Below are 20,550 nucleotides of genomic sequence, written 5' to 3'. Positions count from 1 at the left end.
AAATAAAAAGTAATAAATAAGGTATTATATCTAGAACACATATGAAATTATCTGAGAGAGAAAATTTTAATCAGATTTCTTTAAAAAACAGGATTTTTAGAAATGGTGTTCATTCTCATCCTTGTATTATTGTTCCTCTTTTCTGTACATTTAGACAGCTATTGTTGATCGAAGACAGAAGCTGGTAATCCCCATTATAATATTATAATATCTGTTTTGGATTCTATTTCATGCTCTTTTCTCTCTTGCCTTTCCCAGCATTTCTTCACATCCTTTGGGGCCCGTGACCGGTGTTTCATGCTAATATTTCGCCTTTGGCAGAACGCGCTCCTGGAGAAGGTAGGAATGGATGGATAAAGCAAGGATATGGCACCTAAGTCATGTTTCAGGTTTATTCAGTGAGGGTCCACCTCTGAAGTGTGTATGTGTGCATACCCATTGTCTGAAATATTGTCTAGACAGGGATGCATGTCTCTGTGCAGTATTGTCAGGACTGTGATTTTGCATTGATTATTTAAGCTCTTCAAATCCTGTACACCACCTTGGCTTTTTCATTCTAACTCCATGTTCTTCTTTCAGACCCTGTCCCCCCGAGAGCTTTGGCACATTGTCCACCAATGTTATGGATCTGAACTGGGCCTCACCAGTGAGGATGATGATTACGTCTCTCCTGTTGATGAGATCAATGGCTTAGGGTGAGTGCTCATGACCCCATAAGTATCCTAATCCCTCACAGGCTTTACTTAGACATTTCTTATCATTGACTTACATTTAGTACAAAACTATTCTTCCACCTAACATGCAAAAAATAAAAAGCCTACTGTGCACTTCTACTTACAATGTATGACACAGATCATTAATTCTCCAAATGTGTCATGTATTACCTTTTATTCTCTTTCCCATAAGAACTGCACTTTTATAAGAACTTGTTAACGATGTCTGTTAATAAAATATCGTATATTCTCGAGTATAAGCTGAGTTTTTCAGCCCTTTTTAAGGCTGAAAAAGACCCCCTCAGCTTATACTCAAGTAAAAGTTATGTATTATTTTACTCTGTTATTATTATTATTATTATTTTTATTACATTTCTTATTTTACTCTATTATTATTATTATTATTATTATTATTATTATTACATCTACATTATTTTACTCCATTATTGTTTTTTATTACATGTATTATTTTACTCTATTTATTATTATTACATTTTTTATTTTACTCTGTTTTTATTGTGATTACATTTATTATTTTACTCTATTGTTGTTATTGTTATTATTATATGTATTATTTTACTCTGTTATTACTATTATTATTACATTTCCATTACTTTACACTATTGTTGTTGTTGTTCTTACGTTTATTACTTTACCCTCTTTATTATTATTGGAAAGATATATAAGCACATTTACATTGAAGAAGTTCAGAATAATGGTTTATTCAGAGTTGGATAGTCTTATCTTAGAATACAGTTCTATGTAAATATTCAAAAACATTAAACCTACTGATGCCTCAATTAATGTAATTTTATTGGTATCTATTTTTAGTTTGAAATCTACCAGTAGCTGCTGCATTTCCCACCCTCAGCTTATACTTGAGTCAATACGTTTTCCCAGGGTTGTTTGTGGTAGATTTAGGTGCCTTGGCTTATATTTGGGTCGGCTTATACTCAAGTATATACTGTAATTGATTTGTCAATTTTTGCTAGTTTCAAACATTTTTATAATCTGATCTTCCACGGACAAAATCTCAAAATGTTTCCACTTTTGGGCACGTAGTCGTCTTGCTGCTGTAATAATATATTGTTGTATCTTCTCATGTTGTCTCTTTATCTAGTCATGTGTCATCTGTGCTCTGCCTCTTGTTTTCCAATAGAAGCCCGAAAGAGATTGGAGATGTTATTGACCTGACTGACTTGACTTCCCGTTGCACCTCAGATCTCCGTCTGGACAGCAGCCCCTTGCTGGACAAAAGGGATGCTGCCCCAAGCATCAATTCACTGGCCAGCAGCAGCGATGGAACTACTTCGGTGAGGACAGCTGTGGGGTTCAGAAAAAGGGATTTGAAGTTAGTGCATTAGACCAGGGCTTCTTAAACTTTTCCACTCGCGACCCCTTTTGGCCCAAGAAATTTCTGTGTGACCCCAGATATATAGGAATTTAAAAGTAAATATAAAAATCAAACATTTGCTCATAATGAATCAGCATTTGCAAGGCTAGTTAAACAGGCTAGTATTAATTTTTATGAAGCACAGCTGAAGCATCTTCTACAGAGTTTACTGTAACATTGCAAGTTGTTGCTAACAGATTCATGTAAATGTCTAAAACAGAAAACTTACTGTTTTCTCAATGTAACATCCTTTCACATATTTTAAAATGGCTATCATGTCCCCTCTCAGCTATCTTTTCTCCAAGCTAAGCACATCAATCTCTTTCAGCTGTTTCTCATAGGGCTTGGTTTCCAAACCTTTGAACATTGGGTCATTTTCTGTTGTTAAAAAAGAGCCTTTCCTGGGCCTCAAGTGGTCTGGGAGAGAACCACAAAATATAGAAATAAAGTCCTTATACACCCTAAATTATATTGTTTTATTGTATTATTATTAGTATTATATACTACTACTACTACTACTACTAATAATAATGATACAATATAATAATAAAATAATTATATATTTTATTTTACATGTAATATTACTAGTATAGCAGTATAGTGGTATAGTGCAATATAGTAATATATAATACTCTTGTGCTATGCTAATAATATATATTGTATGTACATATAACTTGTAAGCCACTCTGAGTTCCCTTTGAGGTGAGAAGGACGGGATATAAATGTAATAAATAATAAATAAAGGGCATTTGAGGGTATATGGGACATTTTTGCTGTTTTGTGGTTCTCCCAGGCCACTTTAACAAGGGAGTGTTTAACAAGGGTTTTCCTGTTTTGTCTCAAATTACTCCTCTTTTACTGGAGGCATCATTTGGCCACCCTCCATTTTGAACAGGGAGCTCCTGGGATAAAGGTACTGGATGGGCCCCAAAGCAGAAATACAAACAGCAGGTGCAGTATAAGTACAAGTGCAGCATAAGTAAACTGGAAACAGGGTTATTGTGCTTTCTGCTTCTTGTATTGATTGAGAATAATTCCTTGAGTTCTAAAATCTAAGGAGGAGAGGAAAGGAGGAAGTGATCAAGATTGGATGAAGACCAGCATAGGTTGCAGTTGGAAAGCTCCCAGAGAGAGGATGAAATTGCAATTTAGACAATAGCATGAAAGGAAACTGAGAGATAAGTCAAGGAAAGGTAGATCAAAGCTTGGAGAAAGAGTTACATTTTTGAACTGTGACAAAAGAATGCTTTGTAGTCCAAAAAGTCAATTTTCTGAGCCCTTGATCCAGATAATTTAAATTTCTAATATTTGTTATGTGTTGTCTATCAAATCTTCTACGATATGCTTGCTGTCAAAATACTATTAGATATTGGCTGTAGCTCTTCAGAGTTTGAATATTAGATATCCACTAGCCATTCTAAACACTCGAATCTCCAGGGAATGCTTAGAAAGTATTGCCGAAACTTGCCAGGGAGGCAGATCTTCTCTCCCATCCTTTCAGCTTGAATGCGTACTTAATGCTGACTGTGCATTTCCCTCAAGCTGGCAGAGGACCCAGAAGAGAACACCGACAGCCAAGTGGATGCCTCGTCCAGCCACACAGTGACCTCAGTGACAGAACCCCCCCAGGATGACTTATCACGAGGGACGCCAGTGTCCCCCCTGGAGGGGGAACCCGTTCCCAGTGAGGAACTCCCCACGGACATGAGCAATTCCTCCACCTCCACGCAGGATGAAGGTGAGAGCCACCCCAGTCCTGCTCTAACCATTAAGCGGACCTCCGTTCCAAATCTTGGACTGGAATCTAGAGAGCCTGCACCTCAATCATCTGCCTTTCCTCCTTCTCAAGCCGAGGTGGATGCCTTCTTTTCGGACCTTCCAGGCCGACTGCTGATTAACACTGTTTATCACGTTGGAGCAGAGAAGCTTCAGCAGATGCTCTTCAGTGATTCTCAGTTCATTCACAGCTTTTTGGATCAGCGCAAATTCACAGGTAAGGAGAGCCAGTGTATTGGACCTAGGCTGTCAATCTAGTTCTTGGGAGATCCCAAGTCTACCAAAAACCGATACATAACCCTTTTGATACTAATGTTGGAGAGTGGTCCCTGGTCAAAAAAGGTTTGGGAACCACTGCCTTAGGAGGACACTCTTTTTCATCCTGAACAAACTCACAGAGTGGTGTGGATAAAATGGGGATGAGGGGAGTTCTGTATGCCATCTTGAACACCTTGGTGGAAAGGTGGGATATAAATGCAACCAACTGAAATAAAAAATTAAGTTAAGGTCAAGCATACCAGGATGGCTGCTTGAAAAATTATGCACTGCATGATTTGCAGTTTTGTGTTGCTTTAAAATATTTTCATAGCTTCAGTAACTATATGTAAATGTGGACATTATTTGTTTTTGCAATAGAAAGACCAAGGTGGTACCACATGATTTTCTTCTTCTGTATCAGTGTTTCTCAACCTGGGGGTCGGGACCCCTATGCGGGTCACAAGGAGGTTTCATAGAGGTCGCCAAAGATCGTCAGAAAACATATATTTCTGATGATCTTAGGAAGCCCTTTGGCAGAGAAGGTGGAAGATCTTTCCACCTGCCCTTTTCTTCCTTTTTGGAAACAGATGGCAAATCCTCCTACCAAAAGCCTCCTCTGTGATTAGCCGGCTGACCTCTCAGCCAAGGGGAAGGCTGTTTCTGAGACCCCAAGTGGGGACGGGAGAGCAGGCATGCTCGGCGTGGTGCGCACATGCGGGTGAGGGAGAGCATGTGAGGCTGAAGGGAAGCTCGCTCCAGTGAGACCAAGGCATGGGGGTCCTTTGTGGAAAGTTTGGCCCAATTCTAGCATTGTTGGGGATCAGAATTCTCTTTGATTGAAGGAGAACTATAAATCCCAGCAACTAAAGCTCCCAAATGTTAAGGTATTTTTTCCCCAAAGTCCACCAGTGTTCACATTTTGGGCATATTGAATATTCATGCCAAGTTTGGTCCAGATCTGTCATTATTTGAGTTCACATTGCTCTCTGGATGTAGTTGAACTACAACTCCAAAATTGAAGTTCAGTGCCCACCAAACCCTTCCAGTATTGTCTGTTGGTCATGGGAATTCTATGTGCCAAGTTTGGTTCAATTCTTGGTGTAGTTCAGAATGCTCTTTGATTGTAGGTGAACTATAAATATCAGCAACTACAACTCCCAAATGATAAAATCAATTCCGCCCAACCCCACCAGTATTCAAATTTGGGCGTATTGGATATTTGTGCCAAATTTGGTCCAGTGAATGAAAATACAACCTGAATATCAGATATTTACGTTATGATTCATAACAGTAGCAAAATCATGCTTATGAAGTAGCGACGAAAATAAACGTATGGTTGGGGGAAACCACAACATGAGGAACTGTATTAAGGGGTCACGGCATTAGGAAAGTTGAGAAACACTGTTCTATATTATAATTTTGGAAGGGGTTTCCCCCATCCTAATATTTCCTGTATGCTGGTTCATTTTGTCAGTGTTCATATTTTTCTGCTTGTTCTTGGCATGGAAATGCATATTGATTTGTTTCGCATGCTGAAGTTTACTGTTCAAATGAAATCAAGCCATTTCTGCTCTTAATAATCTCCTCTTCTGTGCTCCCAGATGTGGCACTGACGTCATGGACTGGAGACAACAAGTGCCACCAAAGCCGTGTCATTTCCTACACCATCCCCATCAGCAACCCATTGGGTCCCAAGGTTGCTGCAGTGGTAGAGACCCAGGTATGAGTGTGCAATTGCGAAATGCAAGATAGGGATGGAGCGGGATGGGGGGCGTGTATGGCTACGGCAGCATTTTATGGGGACTTCACTGGATCAAGATGGGTTTTCTGCTAATGGATTTCTTGTAACATTAGGGCTGCAATCCTGTTGATGTCAAATACATTTATAAGTTAGTGACAACCTCATTTATCACCCCCTCCTTTCTCTAAAGAGTTGCAAAGAAATCAAAGCAAGACTCGATGTCTTGGTCCATTTCTCTGTGCAATTCCTATAGCAGGCTTGCACAACTTGGCAGTAGTAAGGAGCCGAAATTAAACAGGCAAAACCCTTCAGGCTGCAGATAGACTTTTAACACATCACTCTGGGTTTATGGAAGGGTGCTTTTTACTGAGAGCCAGCAGCAAAGCAGATTAGCCTCCATTTCCCTACCTCCCCTCAGCATGATAGTGAGTTGCAGTCCTTTTCTGACGGAAAGACGCAGTGCTTGCCTCTGCTGCTCTTCCTTTTTCTTTGCCTCTGGGTTGTCTTTGTCATCTCTTTCTCCTATGGACGGAAAGATTGCCAACCCATTTACCTATTTTGCAAGAGAGAACTTTAGTTTCGCTACGAAGATCCCACAACATCATGGTGAAGTTATGCTTCTCCTTCACAAGTGAGGAAAACAAACAGTAGGAAGTTGGTGGTTTTCCCATCAGAGGAGGAGATGACAGAGGCAAGTCAGAGGCAAAGAGGCAAAAAAAAAAAAGAAAAAAGAGTAAGAGTGGCATAGTCAAGTTTCTGTCTCACAAGCAAATGGTGTGGAATGGCTCCAGAATATTAATTGTATTTATATGTTTTATTTGATTTTATTGCTTAATGTGTTGTATTTGTATATTTGTATTGCAATGTGGCATTGGTTTGTTGAAACTCTACTGATGGAGCTACAATGAAATGGGTTTTTAATATTTTTTGAGTGTGTTTAACAGGATTTTGGTATTTTATGGTGCTTTTAGTTGTTGTCATTTTGTTCGTTAAATTAGATTGTGTTATATTGTTGAATGTGTTTATTTTGATGTAATTGTCTGTATGGTTTTCTTTCTGCCAATTGAACATGTGTCTTATATGTTGGAAACCACGTTGGGTCCCTTCAGTGAGATAGGGTGTTATACAAATAAAGTTGTTGTTGTTGTTGAATGATTGCCAAAATTGTAAGATGCTCTGAGTCCCCTTTGGGGTGAGATAGAACGGGGTGGAAATATAGTAATAGTAATTAAATAAATAAATGAGATGGAGACAACAGAAGCAAAGAGAAAGGAAGAGTTGCGGAGGCAAGAACTAAGGCCCTTCTTCTTCACTGCATCCTTTCCCCTCTAAAACATCCGGTCTAATGCTCCATTGGGTGCCAACAAGTTTCCAGGGCCAATTCAAAGTGCAGGTTATTACCTATAAAGCCCTATATATGATCCAACCTATGTTCGAGACCGCATCTCCTTCTATGAACCCCAGAGAGATTAGGTTGGCCCTTACCCTTCAAGTTTTCAGGACAAATCTGAAAACGTGGTTTTTTAAACAGGCTTTTGACCATGTTTAGAACTCTAGCTGGTACTCTTGAGGATCTAGTAATTTGTGTCACTCTAGCACTTTTGTGAGATTGATGTTAAGTACAGTGTATTCTTTATATCTATAGCAACTGCTGCGTTTTGTTGAGTATTTTAACGGGGTCTGGGAGGGGGCGGGCATCTTACTGTTATTGTGTTATTTTGCTGTGTTCTTGTTGTGTTATATGGTTGTATTATTGAGTGCATTGTAAACCGCCCCAAGTTCCCTTTGGGAGATAGTGGCAGGGTATAAATAAAATTCATTCGCCATTCAATGTTACATTTTAACGTAGCCTGGAGTCCAAGATTCTAACCTCTCTTAATAAAAGTTCAGCATGCCTTAAAATTTCATCCTCGCTCACCAGTCCTCCAATTTGAGTCCAACAGCTTCTCCAGGCCACGTTTCCAACTGAGACCAGGGAGCCACTTGTGGCGCAATGGGTTAAACCCTTGTGCCAGCAGGACTGAAGACCGACAGGTTGGAGGTTCGAATCAGAGGAGAGAGCAGATGAGCTCCCTCTGTCAGCTCCAGCTCCCCATGAGAGGACATGAGAGAAGTCTCCCACAGAGATGGCCAAACATCAAAACGTCCGGGCGTCCCCTGGGCAACATCCTTGCAGACAGCCAATTCTCTCACACCAAAAGTGACTTGCAGTTTCTCAAGTCGCCCCTAATATGAAAAAAACAAAACAGGACTTCCAGCATCCTGACTGGATCGATCAGTGGCATCCCCTTTGTCACAGATTAGTTTGATAACTTTGGTGCATAGAGACAGGAAACGTGTAGAAGTAAAACACTTAGAGAAGGGAGTATTGACCGCTGTATTATTATTATTATTATTATTATTATTATTATAACTTTATTTGTACCCCGCTAGCATCTCCCGAAGGATTCGATGTGGCTTACAGCAGGCCGAAGCCCAAAAACAATACAACAATACAATACATAGCAAATAAAACAGTCAAGCAAAAACAATGACAATAGAACACGACAAGACATTATTAAAAACTGAGTCGGCCGAAGTAGGGTACAGGGTTAAAAGTGCTGATGTGTCGGAGGGGTGTGGGATTATAATAAAAGTGCGGTGTGCAGTGTGGTGTAGCTGTAGTGTGCTGTAGCTCTTATTGTGACTTCCCTCTCTACATCTTAGGCTCAGAGCCTCTGAGGGCTGCACCAAATCCTTATGAAGGTTGCATTCAACCCATGCACCTCATGTTGTGTAGGCCTGGGCCATAAGGTGGGAGAGCTACCTCGGGAGAGAGATGTAGAGCTCCAGGTGTATAATGTGCAATCTCTGCTTAGATTTCCCTTCCCCACATTGTTGCTCACACCCAAAATGCTTTGGACTTTGGCTCCCTTGCCGTTGACTTGGGAGAGTGCACCAAAAGATGGGATGGAGCAGTGATGGGTATAGTAGACAAAGTGCTGGCACACTCATTAGCCAGTAGTGAGTGTGTGTAGATATGAATGTTGGTACCATGGAATTGCTTGGATTATGGCTATGGATGGTGTGATTTTAGTATTGAATGAAATGTTTTTAAATGCTTAATATGCATTAATTTAAATTTAATTGAATTTATCTTAATGTTATTGGAATTGTATGTGTTTTAAGGCATTGAATAATTGGATTGTTGTAGGGGTTTTTTTTGGGCTATATGGCCATGTTCTAGAAGCATTCTCTCCTGATGTTTCGCCTGCATCTATGGCAGGCATCCTCAGAGGTTGAGAGAATGCTTCTAGAACATGGCCATATAGCCCGAAAAACCTACAACAACCCAGTGGTTCCAGCCATGGAAGCCTTCAACAATACACTGAATAATTGCCTATATGTAAGCCACCTTGAGTCCCCTTCAGGGTAGAAAAAGGCAGGATATAAATAGTAAATAAATTCACACTTGTCACCTTTTTCTTCTCTTTCCTTCCTCCATAACCGATGGCCAGACTCTCTTCCGTGCCAGTTCCAAGAGTGGGGGTTGTGTGATCGACTCAGAAGTGATCACACAGGGCATTCCCTACCAGGATTACTTCTACACAGTCCATCGATACTGCATCACTGCAGTTGCCAAGAGCAAGGCCCGGCTCAGGTACTAGTTCCTCTCTCTCATTCCCTCTCATGCAGTGAAGTTTTGAAACTTTTGGATTCACAGGGTGCTGCTTTCTTGTTGGTTGGAAGGTAGATTTCCCCTGTAAAGGTGTGTTATTATGAGCAGTTTCTTGTGATATAAAGTATATAGTAGGGACTTGGTTTTGACCAGGTGATTAAGACCCATTCGTTTTGTAAAAGATCTATTATAGGGAAAGACAAAAGATGCCAAAATTGATTTATTGATAAGGATCTACATTTTTGAATTCTCCTTGGGGACATGGCTTTTGTCAGAATAGAGTTAGCGGCCTGCAGAATGTCTCAGCCCCTTTTACTCTCAGTGTGATAAAAACTAAAAAAATACACATGAGTCTGTTGCTTTAAGTAGAAACAAAAATACAGTACTATTCACTGTAGCTCAAAAACACAAAGCAAAACAGAAGAATTGTTCTCACCAATATACAACAAACAATATCTCCGGTGAGTCTTGTTCTTTACTCGACAATATGCAAACACATGGCAAAATAATACAGTTTCTCTACTTAGTTATCAGTAGAATGTCCTTATCTTGCCATAAACAGTTTCCTTGGCATTCCAAACTGCTTCAGTCTTCAGCTTCAGGATGCTGCGTAACCTCTCCCAGCAACAGCCAAAGGTTTCTTCAGCTCTAATGAGCCATCAAGCTAAGCCAAATGCAAAGCTCAAAGCTTGCAAACCTAGTGTATTGTTATATGCTGAAGTAGCTAACACACCCAATTAACTTGTGGCAGCTGTAACAGGAAAACTTCAGCATTTCCCTCTATATCTCTGCTCGTCCCCTTGATAATGTAATGTTTTAATAGCCAAGGAGGAAGCCTTGATCTTTTGTTGCATGTAATGTAAAACCTTGTTAGTTGTTGAAATGCTCTATGGATTTCATTTTTTTCTATCATTGAGAGGCAACCAGAACAGTTTGAAGAAGTAAAACACTTAGAGAAGGGAGTAGGCACACCCCATTTCCCTACCATATTACACACTCCATGGGAAAATGATTGTTTATGTTAAAGCAGGACATTTCTTATAAAGGCATAATAATATCTGTTGCTAATATTAGAAGGCAATGTCTATCTATGCTGCACATTTTGCTCTAAATTACTTTTGAAACTGTATGGAATCATGGACAAAGTTTAAGGTTTCATTGCTTGCTGTATTACATTACAAATCCAGCTATCAACCATGCTGTTGGAGGTTTAGGGAAATTTTGGGGCAAACTATCTGAAGGGAGTTGAGTTAGGGATGGTGTGGTTATAGAAGACATGGAAGCTGATGCAGCACCAGCCACTTCTGCAGAAACAATGTAGTACAGACGCAAAAGGAATGCAGCAAGTAAATATATTAACAAAGGTGAGTGAGAAATCAAACATGCTTGGATAGTTCCAACCAGGATCAGATTACTGGTCACCCTACCTATATGCACCCTACCTATAAGCAAACAGGAGGCCCTGGTGGCGCAATGGGTTAAACCCTTATGCTGGCAGGACTGCTGACCGAAAGTTCATCAGTTCAAATCCAGAGAGCAGGGTGAGCTCATCTGTCAGCTCCAACTTCTCACACAAGGACATAAGAGTAATCTACCACAGGATAGTAACGCATCCAGGTGTCCCCTGGGCAACGTCCTTGCAGGCGGTCAATTCTCTCACACCAGAAGTGACTTGCAGTTTCTCAAGTCGCTCCTGATGTGTAAAAAAAAGAAGAAATTGTTTAGTACCATAGATCCTTTCCTTACATTTGTATTGTGCTTATCAGCCTTACTTTGGCTCTGATGAACAGTTGGCGAGGATCACTAAAAGCTCAGAGCAGACTTGTTGACCAGAGCTTTTAAAATTATTATGATGTTGGGTGAGGGATTCTGGGATTATGATCTAAAAAAGTAACTTTTCCAGACTGCTTTTGATTTTGTCTGGAGAGCAAGATTACAGAACTGATAGAAAGACAGATGAAATAACCCTCCAAGTCCTTCAGTTCTGGACCAAAGACAGCCAAAACCTAGTCTCTCTTTCCATTCTTTGAAAAGATGGGTTTACTTTGAGGACCAGTTTCTCAGGATTCCTTGGGGACAGAGGAAGAGGGAGTGATATTATCTTGGTCTGACTTGACCAGAGCAACTTGTCTTTCTGACAGAGTCTCCTCCGAGATCCGGTATCGGAAACAACCATGGAACCTTGTGAAGACACTCATTGAAAAAAATGCATGGAGCGGTGTCGAAGAATATTTCCAGCATTTGGGTATGTGAAGCGAGGGGCAGAACCTTGACATAACACCTCTGCCTGAAAGTTATACAGTCAGAGGTTCAGGGTTTTTGTGAAAAACTACCATAAAATATATAGCAGAGCATCCAAAAACAAACAGGATACAAAAGTTGAGCATCAGCTCATTAGCGAGGAGAGCATGAAATGCCATGTGATGTAGCTGTAAAGAACCCAGAGCTTAGGAGGCAAACATGCAAAATCTAATCTTTTAAAAATCACAAAAGGTTTATTGACAATAAGTTTGATTTGGCCATGGTAGTCCACGCTCTGGTTAAATCCTGTATAGACTACTGCAACACTCTCTACGTGGGGTTGCCTTTGAAGACTGTCCAGAAGCTTCAAATGGTCCAATGGACGGCAGCCAGGTTACTAACTGGAGCGGTGCTCAGGAAGCATACAACTCCTCTGTTGCGCCAGCTCTACTGGCTGCCAGTTTGCTACCGGGCACAATTCAAAGTGCTGGCTTTAGCCTATAAAGCCCTAAACGGTTCTGGCCCAACTTACCTGTCTGAATGCATCTCCTCCTATGAATCAGCTAAGATGTTAAGATTGTCTGGGGAGGCCCTGCTCTCGGTCCCACCTGCGTCACAAGTACATCTGGCAAGGACGAGAGACGGGGCCTTCTCAGTGGTGGCCCCTCGGCTGTTGAACACCCTTCCTACAGATATTAGATCGGCCCCCTCCTTGTTAGCATTTTGGAGGAAAGTGAAGACCTGGTTGTTCGAGCAAGCATTTGAATAGGCAGTTTAATGAATATAGGAATATGGAACAATTGGATGATGAGACTAGATCCTGATACTAATTATGAGGTGCTAAGGAGATGTTCTACTGATGTATAATTAATTGTTTATTATGCTACAGCTTTAATTGTTTTTAACTGTTTTATGATGTTTTGCTATTGTTAACCACTTTGAGTCGCCCGAGGGCTGAGAAAAGTGATATACAAATATACTAAATAAATACATAATAAATAAATACATATCTGACCATACATGAAGAATGGAGCAAGGTGGTGTTGGGGAGAAGTTGATGTGTAGGCAAGTACAACCTTTTGTGTTCTGTGACCCTTTCCCAGCCAAAACCAACATTTCCCACTTGGCTGTTTCAGAGTTGGCACTGGTGCAAGCCGAGAAGGCCCTGCTAGAGGAGAGCTGCCATGGTAAAGAACCACGAGGGATCTTGTCTGGACTGCGCCGCAGGAAACGCACGCTGAGCTGGAGAGCCCCTCACGTTGAGCCCCCAATTCCCCCATTACCGGAATGTGAGGGAACCAGTCGAGCAATTCGACCCTCAGGTATGCTCCTGGCTGTGGGAAGAGGGTGAGTTGAGAGCGCCAACTTGCCTCCTCCCCTTCATTTTTGGTTGTAGAACCTATTGTATCATCAACCTCTGACTGGCTCTCCCTCTCCTGTCTTACAGGCAGCCTTACCTCACGGCTTTCGGAGCAGCTTTCAGAGCAAGGACAAAGCCAGACAGTATCCACAGTCATCCTCATCATCAGCCTGGTGTAAGGGAGTTACTATCTTATGGAGGCATGAGTGGTGTGTTTGGGGAGAATTCAAAGCCAGTGTGGGATATCTCTAGTCCTTCTGATATTGTTGGACTATCTCTTCTGGTAAGACTGTTGAGAGTTAGACTCCAATCTGTGGAAGGACCCACACATTCCCTATTTTGCCACCATAGAGCACGAATGGGACACTGAGTGGCAATGAGCAGTGCTGGAAGTGAAGCCAAATTACTTTTGCTTGCCATTCTGGGCAAGATCTGGTCCAAAAATGAGTTTGGGGAGAGTTGAAGAGTCCTGGGGTGAGAGAAGCCAAGCCACAGCATTTGCATGCATTTTGGACCAGTTTCAGTTGGGCACTTGCATTCCTCCTCTTTGGTTCCCACACAACATTATTTACCTACTGTCCTCCTACACAGTTTATCCTGGACTTGAGGCTCAGATTTCACAATATGTTAGCTGTGCTGCTACCATTGGAAACAGGAAGTGAACACTTAATCCCCTCTGTCGTATTTGAAGATAATTTTAGCCCAGATGTCACGGTGTTGCGTGTGTTTCCCGGCTCTCAGTCCCAAATTGTCAGGCTTTGTTGAAGGGAAGGATGGGAGTGGGAGGGCATGGGAGATTGGAGCATCAAGGCATGGATAAGTTGAATTAGAAGATTAAGTAAGTTCAGTCCCTAGAATCTCAAGGCATGGCTGGAAGAAAACTGTATTACAGACCCTAGAGAGCTGCTCCCTATACGTGTCAACCAAACAGAATACATAGATAAATGGTGTGACTGTCTATAAGGTCTTTCTGTGTTGTCTCCTGCATTTCTAGCCTGACACAGATAAACATACTGTTGGGCGAGTGGGCTTATTAATGAAAAACCCTCTCCATAAATGCACAGCAGAGTAACTTAGTAGCAGCAACGTGACCCAGCACCAGTAGCCCAAAGTGATTAAAGAACAAAAACACACAGACCAATGTTATCTCTTCCAGAGGAAACTTTTCTTTATATCATAATAATATGGTTGCACTATATGCAAGAACAAGGTTTCCATGACACAAATAAAGTTCAGCCTTCACATTGGAGCTTCACACACAGGCTTCTCTCATAGACTAAGGCCTACCTCACACTGTGAGGTCTTCTCTCATAGACTAAGGCCTACCTCACACTGTGAGGCCTTCTCTTGTAGCCTAAGCCCTAACTCACACTGTGAGGCTTTTTCCCATAGGCTAAGGCCTACCTCACACTGTGAGGCCTTCTCCCGTAGACTAGGGCCTAACTCACACTATGGGGCGTTCTCTCATAGACTAAGGCCTACTTCACACTGTGAGGACTTCTCTCAGACTAAGGCCTACCTCACACTATGAGGGCTTCTCTCATAGACTAAGACTTACCTCACACTATGAGGGCTTCTCATAGACTAAGGCCTACTTCACACTGTGAGGCCTTCTCTCATAGACTAAGGCCTACCTCACACTATGAGGGCTTCTCTCATAGACTAAGGCCTACCTCACACTATGAGGGCTTCTCATAGACTAAGGCCTACTTCACACTGTGAGGCCTTCTCTCATAGACTAAGGCCTACCTCACACTATGAGGGCTTCTCTCATAGACTAAGGCTTACCTCACACTATGAGGGCTTCTCTCATAGACTAAGACTTACCTCACACTATGAGGGCTTCTCATAGACTAAGGCCTACCTCACACTATGAGGGCTTCTCTCATTGATTAAGGCCTGCTTCACATTGTGAGGCCTTCTCTCATAAACTAAGGCCTACCACACACTATGAGGGCTTCTCATAGATTAAGACCTACCTCACACTATGAGGGCTTCTCTCATTGATTAAGGCCTGCTTCACATTGTGAGGCCTTCTCTCATAAACTAAGGCCTACCACACACTATGAGGGCTTCTCATAGATTAAGGCCTACCTCACACTATGAGGGCTTCTCTCATTGATTAAGGCCTGCTTCACATTGTGAGGCCTTCTCTCATAAACTAAGGCCTACCTCACACTCTTGAGGCCTTCCCTCATAGACGAAGGCCTGCCTCACACGAAGGCCTGCCTCACACTATGGGGCCTTCTCTCATAGACTTAAGATCTTTCTCCCTCTAAGGCAAACTAACACAGAGACCTACTAGGATGCAGACATACCTACTTATATAGAACTACAACTTTTGCTGAGTCATTGCATCCATTTAACCCTTTCAGTGCTTGACTCACATTTTTGTAATTACAAATATCTAGTTAATTTTTAATATTTCTGACACATACCATGTGGCCTCAGTTCACCACTTTATTTCCTGTGCTGTAGAATAGATGGAGAGGGGGGATTAAAAGTGTAGTGGTAGTTCTGTGACATTTCCAGATAGTTCATAGTTCTGTTGAGGTGTATGTCAGGGACTTCCAGTTGTGAAAGGATTAGATCAGTGGTTCTCAACCTGGGGTCCCCAGATGTTTTGGGCCTACAACTCTCAGAAATCCCAGTCAGTTTACTAGCTGTTAGGATTTCTGGGAGTTGAAGACCAAAAAACATCTGGGGACCCCAGGTTGAGAACCACTGGATTACATAGAAGGTTTTGAGTAAAAACTGTTTCAGGAGCCTCGAGACCCACTGCCAGTCTGAGTAGATAACATAGTACTAGGTTTTGTTTTGGTTTTTTTGTGTCAGGAGTGACTTGAGAAACTGCAAGTCACTTCTGGTGTGAGAGAATTGGCCGTCTACCCACTGCCAATCTGAGTAGATAACATAGTATTAGTTTTTTTTCCATGTCAGGAGTGACTTGAGAAACTGCAAGTCACTTCTGGTGTGAGAGAATTGGCCGTCTGCCCACTGCCAATCTGAATAGATAACATAGTACTAGGTTTTGTTTTTTTCATGTCAGGAGCGACTTGAGAAACTGCAAGTCACTTTAGGTGTGAGAGAATTGGCCGTCTGCAAGGATGTTGCCCAGGGGACGCCCGGATGTTTTACCATCCTGTGGGAGTCTTCTCTTGTGGGAAGCTGGAGCTGATAGTCAGGAGCTCACCCTGCTCATCGGATTTGAACTGCCAACCTTTTGGTCAGCAGTTTAGCCAGCACAAGGAGCTAACCCATTGCGCCACTGGGGGCTCCATTGTACTAGGTTTGAGAAGCTGCAAGTTGCTTCTGGTGCAAGTCACTTTTGGTGTGAGAGATTGTACTAGGTGAACAAATTATTAACCTCAATATAAAGATTTTCCTGCTGTTTCTAAAACCACTCTCCACCCGTGCTTCTTCTGAATGTGCAGCTTCTGTTCAAACGGTACAGACAGCTAACAACTCCTTGTTTTAAAAGTAGAGAAAGTGTTGGAAAGAGGAACCCATCAGGCTAGGACCTCCTGCTTGTTTTTTGTTTCTGTTCTGCTGGGGGGTGAGGAACAGGAGCAAAGCTTCACGCCTTTCTTTCTCTCCTTCTCCCATTTCTGCCTCCGCACAGGATCTGTGTGAGGTACTGTATGCAAATGGTCGCACCTGCTTCTCTGGTTCAGGCACCCCTTTGATCTTGCTCCCCATCCTGCTCTGATCCTGCTGCTTACACACATACCATCCTTTCCTGCCCTTTCCTGCCTTTGCCAATCATGCGCCATCGCCCTTTCTCTACCACAGTCACAAATGGCTCCTTTTTCTGCCTCTGTCGTTATTTATTTGTCTCTGTTCGTCTCCTTAGTTATTCCTTCCTAGTGTTACAGTTCATCTCCATTTTCCTTTTTTGCTGTATTTTGATTGTTCATTTCACTTAGTGGTTGTTTCGTGCTCAAGACTGTGACGTACTCTGCCCTATATGGAAAGCTTATTATTTATTTATCGTGTCAGAAGTGAAATGAGAGTACAGTTAAAATGTAAACAAAGTTACAAACTTGGCATTATACTAAATGTCCTTTGACCAGTAGTTGGCCCCTTGGAGTGCCTATGGTGTCGCTGTGAGACAGTCCTCCATTGTGCATTTGGCAGGACTCAGGTTGCAGTAGTAGGTTTTCGGTAGTTTGCTCTTCCTTACACGCTCATGTCGTGGACTCTACTTGGTAGCCCCCTCTCTTTATGTCTGTCTGTCTGTCTTTCTTTCTTTCTAAACCAGGAAAGCATATTTTTATTTAATATCTCAATATGATTCACCCTCTATTTACAAAAAATGACTATAAAACAAAGATTTCAGTTCTGTTCAGGTGGAACAGATACCACATTTGCAGTACTGACATAAACCAAAAAGCACATGAATTTCCATCTCCAATAAATACATTCCTAATAATAATAATAATAATAATAATAATAATATAATTATATATTATATAATAATAATAATTATTATTATTATTATCATCATCATCTTTATTTATACCCCGCCACCATCTCCCCAAAGGGGACTCAGGGTGGCTAACATAAAGACAAGCCCAAAAATAATACAGCAAAGTTAAACACAAAATAACAGAAAACTTGCATCACAATAATAATAATAATAATAATAATAATAATAATAATAACTTTATTTATACCCCACCACCATCTCCCCAAGCGACTCAGAGCGGCTTACATGAGGCCAAGCCCAACAACACATCAATAAAAACAACAGGGAATAAGCAAAATAAACAATACATGATACAAAATACATGAAGTTAACAAAATAAAATAAACAGTGCAAAACAACATAATAAAAATCAAACACAAAGGGCGGAGCAAATGTGCAAGATAAAATGTTAAAACGTTAAAACCCTGGGTGAGATAGGAATTTTGAAAAGTCTATTTATGAGGAAGGAGCCCAAGAAGGAAGAGCAGTGGGGTTTGATAAGCAAAGAGAATTCCTATATAAACAAATAACTACATAATACATTGTGTGTCCATAGCCACAAATATGAATTGTCTTGTTGGAGCTTGAGCCTGCAAAGAAACCATGAAGTAATTTGGAACTGCACAGCAAAACTTTTTTCCTGCCTTGCTTTCTCAATCTTAATGCACTATTTTATACATTGCCAAAGGGCTCAAGGTCCAACCTGGCTGCCAGTCATGAATCTAAGGAATACATTGCTATGTAAGTGTGAGAAAAAAAAGTTTAATCTCATAGCACCAACCCATCTGTTCACCTTCAGGAGTATATATTAGCAGTTCAATGAGGTTAATTCCACTCTCAGTTTATTATTATTTCCATTTATAACCAACCTTTCCTGTAATTAGAACAAGGCAGAATACATAATGGCAACAGAAAGATTTTCTTTCTGTGTATCAAGGCCATCATAATCATAGCAGCTTAACAGCAGAATACCAATACATAGAATATATGCAAATTGGAAGTCTAAAGCAAAGGGACTAATGCCATGTTGCCATTACATCCCTAAAGAACATGAGTTCCAACTTTCAACATTCAATTCATTACCCTTTTAATGTCATGTGCATTGTTTTGGTTGACTGGATTTAAATTTCATGTGTAAACTAATTTAATGCATTAAATTGGTAGCCCCATTTCTGAAGGTTGGCTCTGCATCTCGTGCTGCCAGAGCGCAGTCTGTTCAGTGCCTTCCAAGTCGCCCAGCCTTCTGTGTGTCCAGGAGGGAGTCTCTCATTCGGTATCAGCCATGGAAAGCTAAGAAGATTGTACAGTTCGATAACTATGTAGCCTGAAATGTAATAGTAAGCAAAGTACAGAAAACTGCATTGTTATCTGATTTTTGTCTTCTCTAATCCACTCATTAGAGACACGAACCTATGTAATTTATTTATTTATTTGCTACATTTATATGCCGCCCCTTTCACACTGAAGGGGACTCAGAGCGGCTTACAAGATATATATACATACAATATATTATATTATTAGCATAGTACAATAACAGTACTATATGTTACTATATTGTACTATACCATTATATTGTAATATTATTAGTAATATTACATGTAATATAAAGATATAATTATAATATATAATATTCGTATTCGTATATTATTAGTATATTATTATTATTATTATTTTAGTATTATATTGCAGTACATTATAAGCTGCCTATTGATAGCCTCTTTAGCCCCATTCGGTCTTCATTTCTGTGGCTTCGGCTTTCACTTTTCACTGCTCACAAGTTTTCAGAACATATTGTCTGAGCCCTGAGGACTAGAAGCTTCTCTTGAATAGGAAAGCAAGCTATGTAAGAGGCTCCAGATGCATCCAGGACCAGCTTCAGCCCAAAGCAGCACAAAGGCAGGCCACACACAGTTCTGTTTTGACTGGATGTTTGTTTGTGTCCTTCAGCTCAGCTGATATCCCACTCTACATTTACACCACAATTTCAGTGTCATCAGCCATCACTTTAGAAGTGTATAGGGCTCCTAATCTGGAAGGGTTGTCACACATCATGATGTCGGATCACACCTATTAGTTTCCTAACAGTAGTGGAGTGCTTGTGACCACTTCATCTAAATGGCATGACTTCCTTCTCTGTCGTCCATATTCACTGTCATCTTTACCTGTGTTAATTCCTATTTTTGCCTTCATTAAAAACTGTGATCTGATGAGCTACATGCCACTGATATTCCACAGGGAGATGTCAGATGTCAGTGCTGAATATACCAATAAGTGATTGTGCCTTGTACTTTTAATGTTATGAGGAGGGAGTGAGGGAGAAATGAGTGATTCACAAGCCTTGAACTCAAGATATCTGTATGTGAAAAGGTTTAAGGTGCTGGGGAGGGAGTGTAGCTCAGAGGTAAAATTCATGCTTGGCTTTGAAAAGGTCTCCAGCATCTCCAGTTTGAAGGATCAAAGAGCAAAAGACCTCTGCTCACAACCTGGAAGAGTAGGAGGAGACCATCATAGGCAAAATGAAGAGGTCTTTCGACAATTTATTTATATTTTGCCTTTATCCTTATACAGAAAGGATATACCCCATGTAGAGTGCATTGCAGTAATCTATTCGAGATGTAACAAGAGAGTGTACCATCGTGGCCAAGTCTGACTTCTCAAGGTTCAGACGCAGCTGGCGCGCAAGTTTTAATTGTGCGAATGCTCCTCTAGCCACCGCTGAAACCTGAAGTTCCAGGCTCGGCGATGAGTCCAGGATCACTCCCAAGTTGTGAACCTGTGTCTTCAGGGGGAGTATAACCAACAGAGAGAAATCCTCAGCACCAACTGTTGTACTGGGCCAGAGTGAAGCGAGGGGGGGCCAGGGGACAGTTCCACCTTGTCTCCTGTGCTATACTAATAATATAATATAATATAATATAATATAATATAATATAATATAATTT

At 41.1% G+C, this 20,550-nt stretch overlaps 1 protein-coding gene across 2 annotated transcripts in view; it reads left to right on the top strand.

Moving 5' to 3' along the window:
* Nucleotides 1–20,550, top strand: part of LOC137095059 (protein Aster-A-like) — a 94,086-nt gene that overhangs the window by 66,929 nt on the left and 6,607 nt on the right. The window contains exons 8-17 of one of the 2 annotated variants that reach the window (XM_067461256.1): nt 259–339; nt 580–695; nt 1,873–2,026; nt 3,649–4,099; nt 5,742–5,860; nt 9,379–9,521; nt 11,681–11,784; nt 12,917–13,102; nt 13,228–13,315; nt 16,763–16,841. In XM_067461256.1, the coding sequence (XP_067317357.1) occupies nt 259–339; nt 580–695; nt 1,873–2,026; nt 3,649–4,099; nt 5,742–5,860; nt 9,379–9,521; nt 11,681–11,784; nt 12,917–13,102; nt 13,228–13,315; nt 16,763–16,826 (1,506 nt within the window). In that variant the 3' untranslated portion in view covers nt 16,827–16,841. Of the gene's footprint in view, nt 1–258; nt 340–579; nt 696–1,872; nt 2,027–3,648; nt 4,100–5,741; nt 5,861–9,378; nt 9,522–11,680; nt 11,785–12,916; nt 13,103–13,227; nt 13,316–16,762; nt 16,842–20,550 lie in introns of those variants that run through there. The other variant, XM_067461255.1, reaches the window with a different exon arrangement.

The sequence above is a fragment of the Anolis sagrei genome, chromosome Y, assembly GCF_037176765.1.
Source record: "Anolis sagrei isolate rAnoSag1 chromosome Y, rAnoSag1.mat, whole genome shotgun sequence".
Taxonomy (NCBI): domain Eukaryota; kingdom Metazoa; phylum Chordata; class Lepidosauria; order Squamata; family Dactyloidae; genus Anolis; species Anolis sagrei.
The sequence above is the reverse complement of the archived record's forward strand: the minus strand, read 5'-3'. Positions and strand labels throughout refer to the sequence as shown.